This window comes from Siniperca chuatsi, linkage group LG1 (assembly GCF_020085105.1).
Source record: "Siniperca chuatsi isolate FFG_IHB_CAS linkage group LG1, ASM2008510v1, whole genome shotgun sequence".
Classification (NCBI taxonomy): Eukaryota; Metazoa; Chordata; class Actinopteri; order Centrarchiformes; family Sinipercidae; genus Siniperca; species Siniperca chuatsi.
Window position 1 is genome coordinate 12,808,903 of NC_058042.1, and position 13,714 is coordinate 12,822,616.

The 13,714-nt window shown below is 38.5% G+C and overlaps 2 protein-coding genes and 1 pseudogene across 2 annotated transcripts; all 3 read right to left on the reverse strand.

Moving 5' to 3' along the window:
- Positions 1 to 1,186: 1,186 nt before the first annotated feature.
- Positions 1,187 to 9,417, reverse strand: LOC122873315 (F-box/LRR-repeat protein 3-like). The gene is made up of 6 exons (XM_044189898.1): positions 9,085 to 9,417; positions 7,286 to 7,490; positions 6,591 to 6,755; positions 6,364 to 6,486; positions 5,075 to 5,246; positions 1,187 to 4,569 (listed from the first exon to the last, which is right to left on the reverse strand). The coding sequence occupies exons 2-6, from the start codon at positions 7,487 to 7,489 to the stop codon at positions 3,929 to 3,931; spliced, it is 1,305 nt and encodes a 434-aa protein (XP_044045833.1). The 5' UTR covers position 7,490; positions 9,085 to 9,417; the 3' UTR covers positions 1,187 to 3,928.
- Positions 9,418 to 10,158: 741 nt separating this feature from the next.
- Positions 10,159 to 11,962, reverse strand: LOC122876298 (annotated as a pseudogene).
- A 33-nt stretch (positions 11,963 to 11,995) lies between these two features.
- Positions 11,996 to 13,659, reverse strand: LOC122876296. Its single transcript, XM_044196420.1, has one exon. It carries the CDS (start codon positions 12,896 to 12,898, stop codon positions 11,996 to 11,998), a length of 903 nt encoding a protein of 300 aa, XP_044052355.1. The 5' UTR covers positions 12,899 to 13,659.
- Positions 13,660 to 13,714: the final 55 nt, after the last annotated feature.

Here is a 13,714-nt window from a genome sequence, read left to right on the forward strand (position 1 = left end):
TTGTTTTTATGTCCTCATGTTTATTGTTGTTTATATACCTTCTTGGAAAGCACTCTGCTTGGAGGTAAGTGCAGTACAAATAACATTTGTTTGTATTGTATTACACTCTATTCCCTTTCTCTGTAATGATCCAATTCCCTCACAGGTATGTTTGAAGCTTAATCTAACAATCCAGCCTTTACATGGTAAAATTAAAATGAGTTGACTCACTCTATATCCTATGTAGGGGGGCATTTTTCTACTTAGTAACGAGTTATATTTAGCCTATTTTTCACTGTAAACAAATAGCATCTGTACATTAAACATAAGATCTTTTGTACAGTGTTTGACTGAAATGTTCTCTGTTAAGATTTAGAGGACAGAGTTTAAGAGCTCTGCAGGAGGCACACAAAAGGTTATAGAGAAAAATAAAGAATATAAAGAAAAACATTACCTTTTTGTTGGATCCAGCAAAGTCCAACATCACTCTCAAAACATCTTTGAAAAAAATCTGATTGTGAATAGGATTTGCATCCTCTCTCACATCGCTGCACTTTGACAGTAATTCAACTAAAGATATGAAAATCATTTTCAAGGTTTTATGGGTTTGTCATTTTTACCGGGCATTGTTCACACAATGAAATTATTTGAAGGCAAATACTCCAACACCAAGTCCACTTCACCACATCTGACAGAGAGCTTTCAAATATATATAAAGCAATCCCTGAATTGAAATCGATCTTGACCTTGGAAAAAAAAATCTTAATGCAAGGTCACACCAGCTTTTATCCACATTATATAAAAGAGCCGTACTTAGGTCACGTGATGACAACTGAGCAAACTTCATCTGCTGATGAAAACTGAGATGCTTGTAAGTAAGTCTTGAGTTAAGTTTTTTGTCTAATTCCTTGACAAAATTCTAATCCTTACCTGATTCAAATTTGTCGATATAGAAATGTGAAACAAGCGCATGTAAACGCTGTCAGAAACCTGGATACGCCCTCATCCCAGTTTCTAATCATCCTCTGCCATGCGTGTCATCATCTGAAGTTACAGTTACAGTTTTACGAAATGCATTACTAAACTTTGTGGAGAATCTTAGAACAGACAGACAGTCAAACTCAGCTCAGCGCTCTTTAGACCTGTTTTGTCTTGAAACAAGATAACTAGCTAAAATAAAAAAAACACTAAAAGTTCAGACATGGAATACATATTCAAGCAGGCATTTTTAATGTGGCTAAGAACTTTACTCAAATATTACATATCTTTGGGAAAAGTACAAGAGGTTACTTTCCAATAAATCTTTTCAGTACAATGCGGCCTTGTTTAGCTAAAATAAAAAGAACCCACTGTCACTGTACACTCTATAAAAAACTGCAGCCCTTACTCTGCCTATCCTTTCATATTACAATAATCATCTATAAGCACTGAATACAAATGCAGTTAATATTAACCAGCAGATGGCATGGTTTTATAAATACACAATAAAATGTACTGTAAGTCAGTAAAGGAAGTCCATTGGCAGGCCTGGCTGACCTTCAGAAAACATAAATTTAAGACATGGTGGGACCCTATTGGAAGAAACATTAATGTGAAGTAGTAATTTTTTTTCAATTAACATTTGCAAACAAAATACACAAAAAAGGATTAATACAAATCCTGTAAAACAATCATCCATTTTTAACTGAACATAATGATTTACAGGTCTCTTTCATTGCACAGTCCAAGGGTGTTATCTTTGAGCACGTGCAACAACATCCTTGATAAGTCCACCTTAACACGTCTTCCAACTATTATTCTTTCACTCTATTGCAACAAAACAATAGTGAAATATAAATATTTCATTCTTACACATTCAGTTACATCAACATTCAGCTGCCACACTGTCCTGTCTTCAGACAACTACCTCACTGAGATCATGATTTTCATATTTTTATCAATTAGCCTACATAAGAACAGTTGCCACACCCAAATAAGCAACAGATAAAGATGATATAGGATTAAATATAAAGGACCACTATCAATTTAAGTTGTACAAATTGACCTTATCCTTGTTGTAGGCCAGCCAGTTGTTTCTGTATGATAGCCTCAGAAACCTATTGCAAAAAGTACAGCAATGGTCATAATTGTGCAGCCCTGTACTAGCATTTAAATCATCAATCCGTAATTATATTACCATATAACTTTGAGCTAAATACACATACAGAAAAACTGTTTACTTGAAGATAGAAAAGATATATTTTGTGTTTGTGAACTGATCATAATTGAAAATATGGGCCTTTTCTCTGCTGTGTTTACAAACACTGCTGATGTTAAACTTTTAACAGCATCAGAAAAAATTAATAGCTTCAATTATGCCCATGTATTAAAAGACCTATCAATCAATTTGAGACTTCCTCACGGGGCGACCATTTTGTTTGCAGCTTTCCTCAAAAATATGTTTTACAAATACTAAACCAGAATATATCTTAAAACTATTGACTGTGTAGACTATTAGTGTGGTGGATGATTGTGCTGTTATGCAGGTTTGGTCTGGTGACTGTCAATAAACAATTCCACCTGCCAATTTAATTTCTTAGAAATTATTTCCTAAAATATTTGTAAGAATACAAAATAACTCCATAAACAGCAGGTTAACTACCAAGGGTCACATAGAATTGCCAGATTTACTGACCACTGCCAAAATTGTCCATCATTTGGCTGCAAAATCTGTTAATTTCATGCTTTAAAGACATTGCAGCTCATCTTGCTAAACTTGGCTCCTTCATTAGAGTAAAAGTGCATCAGTAGGATTCAATAAATGTACAGATATGACTAAAATTTCTCCCTCCCATTTGTTTTGCAATATAACTTTGATATTTACAATTACAATAGGAACATGGGTCAGGCAATGCAGAAATATAGCTACTGTACACTAGACACAAAAATATGTTCAAACATCACTCTTATATATATACACACACAGTATATACAGACTAAGATGATTATGACCAAAGTAAAATAAGGGCATCACCTTCTCAAACAGCTGTTTTTAGAAAAAGGGAGATTGAACTGTCTTTAGCTTTAACCATATCAAATCAGAGGACAAAAAAGAGACGAAGTGACTAAGGAACACATTCAAAGACATCAAATAGAGACACAATGATATGAGGCAGGAGCAAATGACACAACCAGACAAAAACATGTTCAACATGTAATCCTTATGACCGTAGTTTTGTGATCAACCACAAGCTTCAATTCAGAAACCTTCCATGACAGTTAAGGACTTAAAATGGTGATCATCCCCATCCAATGCATGTTCTGTGCTTTTTTTACTTGAAGACTATTTTCTAAATTACCACACTGCCTGACCTCAAAGACTTTTTGCTTTCAGTGTGGTGATGACATTCTGTTGAATGTATCTGCATGTCAAGTAACTACTGAAATTAAACTCTGTAACTGTAAAATAATTTCTATTAGGAGGATTTGTACTCATGCCCGCTCATGATATGGCAAAATGTTTATGTTTCTGCCTGCATATAATACAGTAAAGACTGGCTGTGCACATACAATAATCCTCACAATTTCCCATTCATTCCCAATAATTCCCATGGAAAAGCGTCACGCCTGAATACTCCTGAAACACTACGCCTAACCGATCTGCAGAGTGTCTGCCCTTAAGGAAGGGCTCAGAGAACAATGTGCTAAATGTTATGAGTGACAAGACAAATACATTTAGATAAAAAATATAGATATAAATCTAAAAATTGTATACATGGCATGGCAGAGTTGGAAAACAATGTTACACGTTTCATCACATAGAAACCAAAAGTGATGCAATTTCTTCACGTATTCAGGGAGAAAACCACATATGGTGCCTGGGAAAGGGCGAAAACGTAGGTCTCGAAGTGACACACACACATACTCATACACTCACAAAAACTTGGACACAACTTCTTTCCCCAGAGCTCTACCAGGTAGGCATCATGTCTGGGAACCAGACACGACCCAAATGCTTTGACACCTCCCAGTGGATATCATCCAGCCCATAGCGGTGATCTGGAACCAGTACCTCCTCCATGATGGATAGCTGTGTCAGTCTGTCTCCACACATTTTGACAAACTCCACGAAAGCGCTGCAGGACACTTCGCACTCGCCCAAGCCGATGGCCGACAGCTGCGTGCAGCGTTGGGCGATGCGGATCAGCTCCTCATCCAGCGGGCGCAGCCCGTTGGCGCACACCACTAGCTCGACCAGACGCGGGCAGGTGAGCCCGACGCGGCCCAGCACGTCTTTACTGACGGAGCGTCCGAAGTACAGATGCGTAACAGGGATTTCATCGCGGAAGAAAGGGCCGAACTCATCCTCATAGAGGAAGAAGTACATGACCAGATTAAATTTAGGAGAGTGGCGCACCATGGCGTCCCAGCTGCTCTTCTTGATGGTGTGGAACTGTTGGCCAGGATTCTCACTAATCACGTCGATGCGAAGGTGCTCGAGGTGAACGTGCTTCTCCGAGGAGAGTGCGATGAGAAGTTCATCACTCAGCAAATGGTAGTTGAGAGCCAGTTCTCTCAGGCCGTGGCACTGATCAGCCACACACAGGATGCCTGGGATAGAGAGAAAAGTAAATTAACGGAGACTATAGATCTACACAGCCTGATTAAGGCGAGCACAGAAAAAAAGATGAAGCAATGTTGGCCGAGACTGTAGCTTCCCCGTAGCTTTTAGACTTAAAGTTGATTTTTTGTAACATTTAGGAAGAGTGATTTATTGAATTGGTGTCTCATTACAGCTTAATAAAAACCTTAAATATCTATATTTAAATATCAGTGTCCCCTCCCATCTACATTCATGTCTTCCAAGTCACCTCTGCCCAATTCACTCTAATTCACACTAATAAATGTGCTTTAATATTCCTTTTACTTCCACCATTCCCTCTCAAGTCCAGCTGCTAAAAACATCACAGGCTGATGTTTTAAGCAGCTGATGTTGAACTGATGTTCAATGTCATCAATAATTGTTCTTGATCAATCAAATTCTTAACAAAAATTTGTCAATCATTATTTATCCTTAACATCCCTAATATCTATCATCCCTTCTATTTGTCAGTACCTGCAGGCGAAACATGAGGGCAACTGCTCATTTTCAGTAGTTTGAGGGTGTCACTGTTATTGGCCACCAGGACTTTGAGGGAGGGGTCATCCACAGGCGTGTCATCGATCTTCAGGGAGGACAGGGATTTGGAGTTGACAAAAACCACTGTCAGAGCTGAGATAAAGTGAGACTGTTGAATAAAAGAGAGAAACATTTAGTCAGTGCTGGTCTTGACAGCACCACTAGTGATCAAAAACTCCACAGGGTACCTTTATATTATAAACATGAATTAAAAAGCATACATGCAAATGTGCAGCCATACTACATTGTTTATAATAATAGGGTGAGTGCAATGTTTTTAGCTGACAACTTAGACATCTGGAATTATAGACATTCCCACAGGCACTTGGTATTAATCAGACCAGCTACGTCAGAGCTCATAGCTTTAAACTGATGAACTTTTACATCCAGGGCTCCAGAGTAACTTTTTACATTGATGGCACTGGTGCACCAGCACATAATTTAAGTGCACCCAATAATATATTTTAAGTGTTACCTTTTTCAGGGGGGGGATAATATATAGGCTAATATTTGAAAGAATACATTACAATATTTCACCATTTTAATTCTACTTAATTCTCCACCTTATTTATCATACTGCTGACTTTCTTCGTCAGCAGTATGTTTTATGAAGTCGCCCAAACAACACAACTTGCGTTTTGGATTTTTTCACCCGTGAGAGGGTGCAGATGAGCCGCATGCGGAGGAGGCTTGTTGTTAATGACGTTGCCTATCAAAACGATCGAAACCGACGTGTTGTTGTTGTTGGTGCACCATCTGCATCAACAGGTGCACTTACATACTTTAACAAAACAACGGCATAAGTAGGCCTACATTAAACAGGGGACTTTCTCTCTCTGTGTTTCTCTGCAGAGCATGCACGATTGTCAGTAAACCACACGGGAGGGGAGGTAGAGCGAGGGGAGATTGGCCACTAATTAATTGATCGCGGATGGCAACGTTTCATTGTTCATTTTTCATCAGAGCTGCTAAATTTCAGGCGCACTAGTGCAACCAATGAAAATGGTCGCACCCTGGAGCCCTGGTTATATCCCTACAGCTATGTTACAGTTCAGAGAAGTTCATGTTTGAGTACTGTAACCCTGATAAAGATGTAAAAATGTTGTAATGTTACATTTGTAACAGTAATCTAAAACTTGTGGCACTAGGTGACTGTTAAGACAATACAGTATCTAAACTTTAAGCTCTAAGATAATAATAGAAATAATTATCTTGCTGAGGCTTACCTTGGGCAGCTCCATGAAGCTGGGCCTGGCTGTGGAGATGAGCCCCAGTGTTTTCAAAGAACAATTCACGAGCTGAGAGAGGATGTCGCACGCTGCCTCTGCAGACTCTCTGCTGCTGTCCACCTGAGCAGCATAGAGAAAGAAAATGAAAATCCAGAGACACTTTAACTTGAACAGACACTTCTCTTCATCACTTTAACCACCCTAACAAAAAACTCAGTTCATACCTTGAAACTGACATACTGCAGGTGGTTGGAGTGCCTTTTGATTATCTGTTTGATGAGATCTGGGTGTGTGGCCTTCAGGTACGAGCTGGCTGGCTGGTTCAACTCAAACTCAAAGCACCGCCAGAGCTCTGGCATGTGAAAAGCCTGGTGCCATCCCCGGCACACCTGTAGAGACACCAGTAAAATCAAAATCTGATTCAAGTGATCTGTCCCTCTCAGAAATATTCCCTATAATTGTATTATATCTATTATACAATTTTGAAAATGTCTCAACGCAGCTAACATTGCAAGTGGCCTTCACCGCAGCACAAATGTGCACAATGAGTTGACTTGTTGGAAATAGAAAAACATCAGGTATGAGTGTATGTTTGTGTTTATCCCTCCCTGGTTCATTGTTAAGAGCCCAACTGAAAACGGACAAAAGCCATATTGCAACAACAATATTTAATTTGCAGCCTGCCTCATTATGTCATGCAGACCAGGATAAATACTGCAGTCTTAAATAAGATCAATAAAAAGAAAATGACAAATGACAGTCCTGCATCAAAGCTAGGAGCCACCCTATCTAACAGTTATGATTAGTGAGTTCTTACAAGCCACCATCTGACCATTAAGAATGAAGTAAAAGTTGCTGGTTCAACACAACAAATACTGCTTCCTATGTTGTGACTGATGGCTCATTATTACATGGGTACCTGAGAAGCGTAAGCCCTATCCAGTAGAGGCAGGTACTGGAAGATGTGGAACAGGATCTCCTGTGGCAGACACTCCCAGCGGGCTCCCTCCTCCTCCATATCTTTCTCCCTCCTCTGCTTGCGGGACCGTTTAAGAGTCTCCTGAGACCCACTGCTGGTGCCACCTCCATCCTCCTGCTCATTCCCTTGCAGACCTCGTTTCATACTGGGTAAACAAAATCCACATGGTTGGGCTGAGTTAACTTAATGGGGAAAGGAACTCTTGATTAGCAGTATTATTTATGCAGGGCCTCTTCATCACCAGACCTGACATGCTTGGCAGACTAAATGTTATCCCATTTATCCTATTATTAACAAGCTTGCGGTTCCATGTCTGGTAGGCTGATGCATGCTGACACATATTGAATATATATGAGTAAAATGACACATGGTTGTAAAGCTGCAACTATTTACATTATCAGTTAATCTATTAATTATTTTTCAATTCATTTCTTAGCCCATGAAATATTTAAAATAATAGAAAGTAATTTAATTCACAGTTATGTGAAACAGAGAATCGACAAGTCCTCACATTTGTGACGACGCTGTAACCAAGAAATGTTAGGTATTATTTGATAAATGACTTCATGACAATTAACAGATTTTTTTTAATTGTCACTCATTCATTTTCTTAAGACTAAGACTAATCATTTAATCGTTAAAGCACTACATGGTTGCCACATGAAAACCTACTTTCTACATCAACTAGGGGTACTTGTCAGGCTGTATAATAGATTCATATTAAACATTTATCAATTATATAATACTTTTGTATGACACACAATTTGCTATCAAACTTAACATTACCAAGAAATGAACAAGACAGATTTCTCCCTCAGTGATGACTGAAAACAAGGATGGGATGCAGCAATGTTTTTTTTAAGCTAATACATTGCCGTTTATACCGAGGTATCTAATTTTTATCTCTAGTTTGATTAGGCCGTTGTTATTTAATTCACTGGATCAGCCAAAAACTGTTTCTCTATTGATTTTCCACAACATTTGCTATATTACAATATATATCAATATCACAATATAACATTACATATGTCATGACAGACTGTATTCATATCGAGCAGTCCTTCTACCAACTCTTAAAAAGCAAAATCAATACAGATTAAGTATGTCTAATAATTTGCCTCGTTGTGAATTTGAGTTTTCTGATCTTTTACTATATCAGTATTAGTCGCAGTGGTATGATGCTGATTATGATGCATTGCATGTTTATTTGAGAATACCAGATCATGCATGCAAAAATTATACTGACATGTTTTGGAAGATGGTCGTCTGATTACTTACTCTGTGTATTGCCCAGACCTACCTGACCCACTAGTGTTTAACCTGCAAGGTTGTACAAAAGGAAACTCTTTCCTGTCAATAACCAGATGTGTTTGAGGGTGTTTCCGCTGGCTCTGTTTACCTGACAATGAAAACATTGTAAAGGAGGACACGCCTCCCTCTGCCTCAACCAACATCACCGTCTGATCAGCCTGATGTACAATTCATCAGCTAAAAGTTAGCTTCTGCTGGCGCGTAAATGGCGCAGTGTTGGCGACATTAATGATAACACGGATGGTTATCGTTACTTTACAACACAAACCATGGACACATCAAGCTAACCAAGATAAGAGTTAGCTTAGCCGAACCGAGCGTTGCATCTTGCTTACTACCGTAACTTACTTAGCAAACAAGTTGTAGTTAATACAAAGTTACATTTAAACACGTGTTTTCAGCAGTTATCGACCCATTCTTCCTCTTACCTGGCTTTCGCCTCCGTCGGCTGTTTGTCAGAAAAGACGATCACTCAACGTCAACCCAGGACCGACACAAGAAAACTGCGTTCTAGCTGGCCAACCGATCAAACACATTGGACCATAGGACAGCACGGTGTGTCGGGAAGTTAGCAAATACTGACTAGAAGCTCATGAAGCTATTTCTTTCGACTGTGTTTTCGTTTTCCGAGCGCCTGACCTAGTTTCGCTCCACAACTCTGCTTCAGTAGTTTCCCTGTCAGCCAAAGATGGCGTTTGTGTTGTTGTGTCGAGCAGTCAGTGGGCCTGGCTGGCCTGCAGTTACAGTGACCTGTCGGCAGGGGGAGTCCTTTCACCCAACTGGATGTATTCTCCATAACACTTGATTTAACTCTCAGTTCATGTTACAACAGTGGTGGAAGACGTACTCAGGTCTTTAGTCCTAAAAGTACTGATACCACAGTGTAAAAATACTCTGTTACAAGTAAAAGCCCTGCATTCAAAACCTTATTGAAGTATAAAAGTAGCATCATCAAAATATACTTAAAGTATCAAAAGTACTCATAATGCAGAATGACCCACTTCATAATATATATTTTATTATTGTATTATAATTATTCATACATTAATGTGTACATCACTTTAATGTTGAAGCTGGTAAAAGTGGGGCTAGTTTCAAATACTTTTATACTGCTGGGTGGTTTAATCTATTATAATACATAATGTATTAGTAGATTTATATTTTGTATTAATCTGAATATGCAAAGTAACTAGTAACTAATGTTGTCAAATAAATGTAGTGGAGTAAAAAGTACAATACTGGCTTCCAAAATGTAGTGGAGTAGAAGTATAAAGTAGCATAAAATGGAAATACTCAAGTAAAGTACAAGTACCTCAAAATAGTACAGTACTTAAGTAAATGAACTTAGTTATATTCCATCACTCAGTTACAACAGTATTATTTCAATAAAGATAAGGGTCAAAAGGTTATATAAAAAAAACAGTAGAAACAAAAACACACCTAAAAATAGATGTACTGCAAGAAAAACTACGTACACTACAAGGACTACATGCCAGAGAGTCTAATTTCAGATGAAACATTTGGTTTAATTTATAACATGATTGAAAAAAGTCAAATATGTTACACCAACAATGAAGGAAACAAAATATGACCAGACCACACATAATTCAATGCAGGACACTTTGATAAACAATTATCTAATCACATAGTCTTGTCATGAATTACATCAATGTGACCCAAAATGTGCATTGTCCATTACTTTTCTTATACATGCTGATGATCAGGGCTAGATTTAGCCTCTTTGGGGCCCCTAGTAAGGTTTTGCTTTTGCCTCCACATCTTAACCAACTTTGAAACTGATGACATCAGCTCACATTGGAGGTGATCTAATAACTTGTTGGAGTTTGCCCTGAGTGTATGCATAGGAGCGTGTTGTATACTGTCATAGTGGCAGTTCTGAGGGGGATCTAAGGGGGTCCAGGGCCTCTGTGGCACCATGCCTGGACCTCATTATGGCCCCCCCTAAATCTTAAGTTGTTTTCTCCCAGAAGCCACAACCAAACTGGGAATCCCCTTTTCAATGTAATGTAATTATCATTTTAATTAGAACATCAAATTATTTCTCTTACACAACAGTTACTATATTTTTTTGTGTTGTCGAAGCCATTTATTCTCTATTTTTCATAAAACTTCTTTCAATGAATGAAACGGTGCTCCTTTGGATTGAGATGCGGTAATGTTAGTCAGTTTGTGTATTTTAGCAGCATTGTTCAAATGAAACAATTGGAAAAAGCTAGCTGGTTTAGTACTTGTTTTGGTACTGTGCTTTTTTAAGACTACATAAACACCATGGAAAGGAGTCTGGAATTTCCCCAGTTTTAAAATTGTTAGTAGTCAATTTGCCTGTTCAGCCATGTGATGTTAAGATTAAGTAACTAACTGGTGAGACAACATTCACATCCCAACAATGACACTCTACATTATTATTAAAAATTAAATACAGTTATACACATTAATGTATTAATGTGTATAACTGCATTAAGTTGTATATACATATTTACATGAGATTTTGGGAGGAGTTCGTCCTACATCAAACGATCTGGACTAAAAGTAGTCCGCTATCTCAGGTCTATCAGTCAGGACAAACTGAGAGCTGTGGTCTCACAGATGTAGTGTCTTTTGCCAGCACAAACAATGTCATCCCAGGTGTTTAACCAATCCTTCTCTCCAGTGCGTTTCGGTTGGGATAAAGGCACCACAATCTTGTCCTGCCTTGTCTTCGTCCCAGGAGGCCATAGCGTTGTTTGGCTCCAGATGCTTCCAGAAAATTGCATTTGACTGTATTTTGTTGCCACTGACCCACATAAAGTTTCCCTCCTTCACCATGTCCTGCAACCCGATTCACGCTGAATGGAACTCTTCTTGAGGGTGCCGCTGTACAAACTGTAAAGTCAAGTTGATCAAGAATGCCTGGTCTTTGGCATTCAAAACAACAGCCAGGTCACCCCCCATGTCAAGACACTGTCTGCGAGCAACTTCCCACTTGTTTGTTTGTTTGAACAAAAAGAAGCAGCGTGAAGCGTGCTCGACCCAGCTAGGCATGCAGCGTGAACACTTCAGTGTGCTCTTGTTGCAGAATCTCCAGATGAAGGACAGTTTATTCGAGAATAGGATTGAACGCTGGTGTTTATTTTCTGCTTCCAACTGCTTGGAGGTTTGCCGTTCATTGTTTAACAGCAGAAGCAACTGTTTGTTTTCTGCAGACGCCACAGTGATGATATGCAATGATTCATTCAGATGCAGGTTCACTTGTCTGTACTCCTCTTTTAGAAGCTTACAGTTTTCCAGGGTTGAATTTAGAAACATGTTTAGCTCTTTGTTCTTCACTTGCAACTGTGTCTATTCTTGCAACGTGTTGTTCAAGAGTAGACTCAGTTGTGTTTTTTCTTGCGACGTGTCGTTCAAGACCAAGCTCAGCTGTGTATTTTCCTGCAACGTGTTGTTCAAGAGCAAGCTCAGCTGTGTTTTTTCTTGCGACTTGTTCTTCAAGAGCAAGCTCAACTGTGATTGTTCTTGCAACGTGTTATTCAAGAACAGGATCAGCTGTGTTTGTTCTTGCAACGTGTTTTTCAATAGCACGTTCTGTTGTTTTTGTTCTTGTAATATGTTCTTCAAGAGCAAGATCAGCTGTGATTTTTCCTGTAATGTGTTGTTCAATAGCAAGCTCAACTGTGTTTTTTCTTGCAACATATTCTTCAAGAGCAAGCTCAACTGTGTGTTTTCTTTCATTGTGTTCTTCAAGAGCAGGCTCAGCTGTGTGTTTTCAGCAGACAAGGTGACGTTGTACAGTGTTGCATTCATGAGCAGCTTCAGTTGGCCACAGTCACTTCCACAAAGGGTGAAGTTTTGATGAGTGGAGTTCAGAAGTTGCTTAAGCTGACTGTTTTCTATTTGCAAGTGCTTGGTGTTATTCCTCGCAGTGAATATCTCCTCTGCCATATGCTGTAATTCTGCTGTCAGACGTTGCTGTTTATTCATCTGACTAAAGAGGACGCCGGGCACACCACAAAAAAGCACCATCAAAATCCCAATCAAAATAGCTTGCCAACTGCATCGCAGTCTCTTCACGAAGGTGTTTTTAGTCTCTCCTCCGCCTATTTCATCTTGAACTTCTGTGGCAATATCTGCTGGTTCCTCACCAGAATTTTCACATGAAAGACTAAGAGCAAAAGAAAAGAAAGAAAAGGGATCAAGAGATGTTACAGTAAACAAGAGATTCACACTGTTGGGTAAATACCACATTTCAATTACAAATTTGTCTTTATGAATTCTAAAAATAATTGTATGTTTTCAAAATCAACATATTTTCATCGTTATCAATTTTTTATAATTTGCTAGTCTCCTGCAGCCACAAGGCAAGCCACCTGTGACACCATTCCTCACCTGAACTGATGGGGTTTAAATATATGGTACATTTGCCCATTATATTGGTTCATAAGTCAGCATACATAGCAGTTCATTATGAAATTAATATATTTTGATGTGTAAAATAATGTTATATGGTTTTGTATAAATAAAGTACATTACCATCTCCTAAAATGTTTGTATATTTTACTTTGATTGGACTGCGTTTTATTGTCAGATTTCTGGAAACTGGCAAAACTTTGTAGGACACAAGTCAACAGAAATGAATAAATAATTCATCCAGTCTTGTCTAAAGTCAAACTAGTAAATAAATTGTTGTTCAGCAAAAGCAATGAAACCATAAAACAAACACCAACGGGTTGAACTTAATTTGTGTGAACTTTGTTTTGTTCTTTTGCATTTGATTTTTTTTCTTGCAGGGACGCATTAGGAGTCAGCCCCATCACCTGAACGCTACAACAAGGCTGCAGACACTTCTATTATAAGATACAGTATGGTGTTTTTGTACTAAAATCCATTATTTTACTTTGATCCACATTCAGAAGGAAGTTAATTGGCATCAAACGAAATACCAAAGCTAATTAAAGAACCCTCTTCACCATTCCCTCTTTAATTATTATTTTTTTTGTCGTTGCAATTAAGCCCACAGGACCTTCATTGTCAAAACGTATTACCAGAGAGGAGAAAACAACA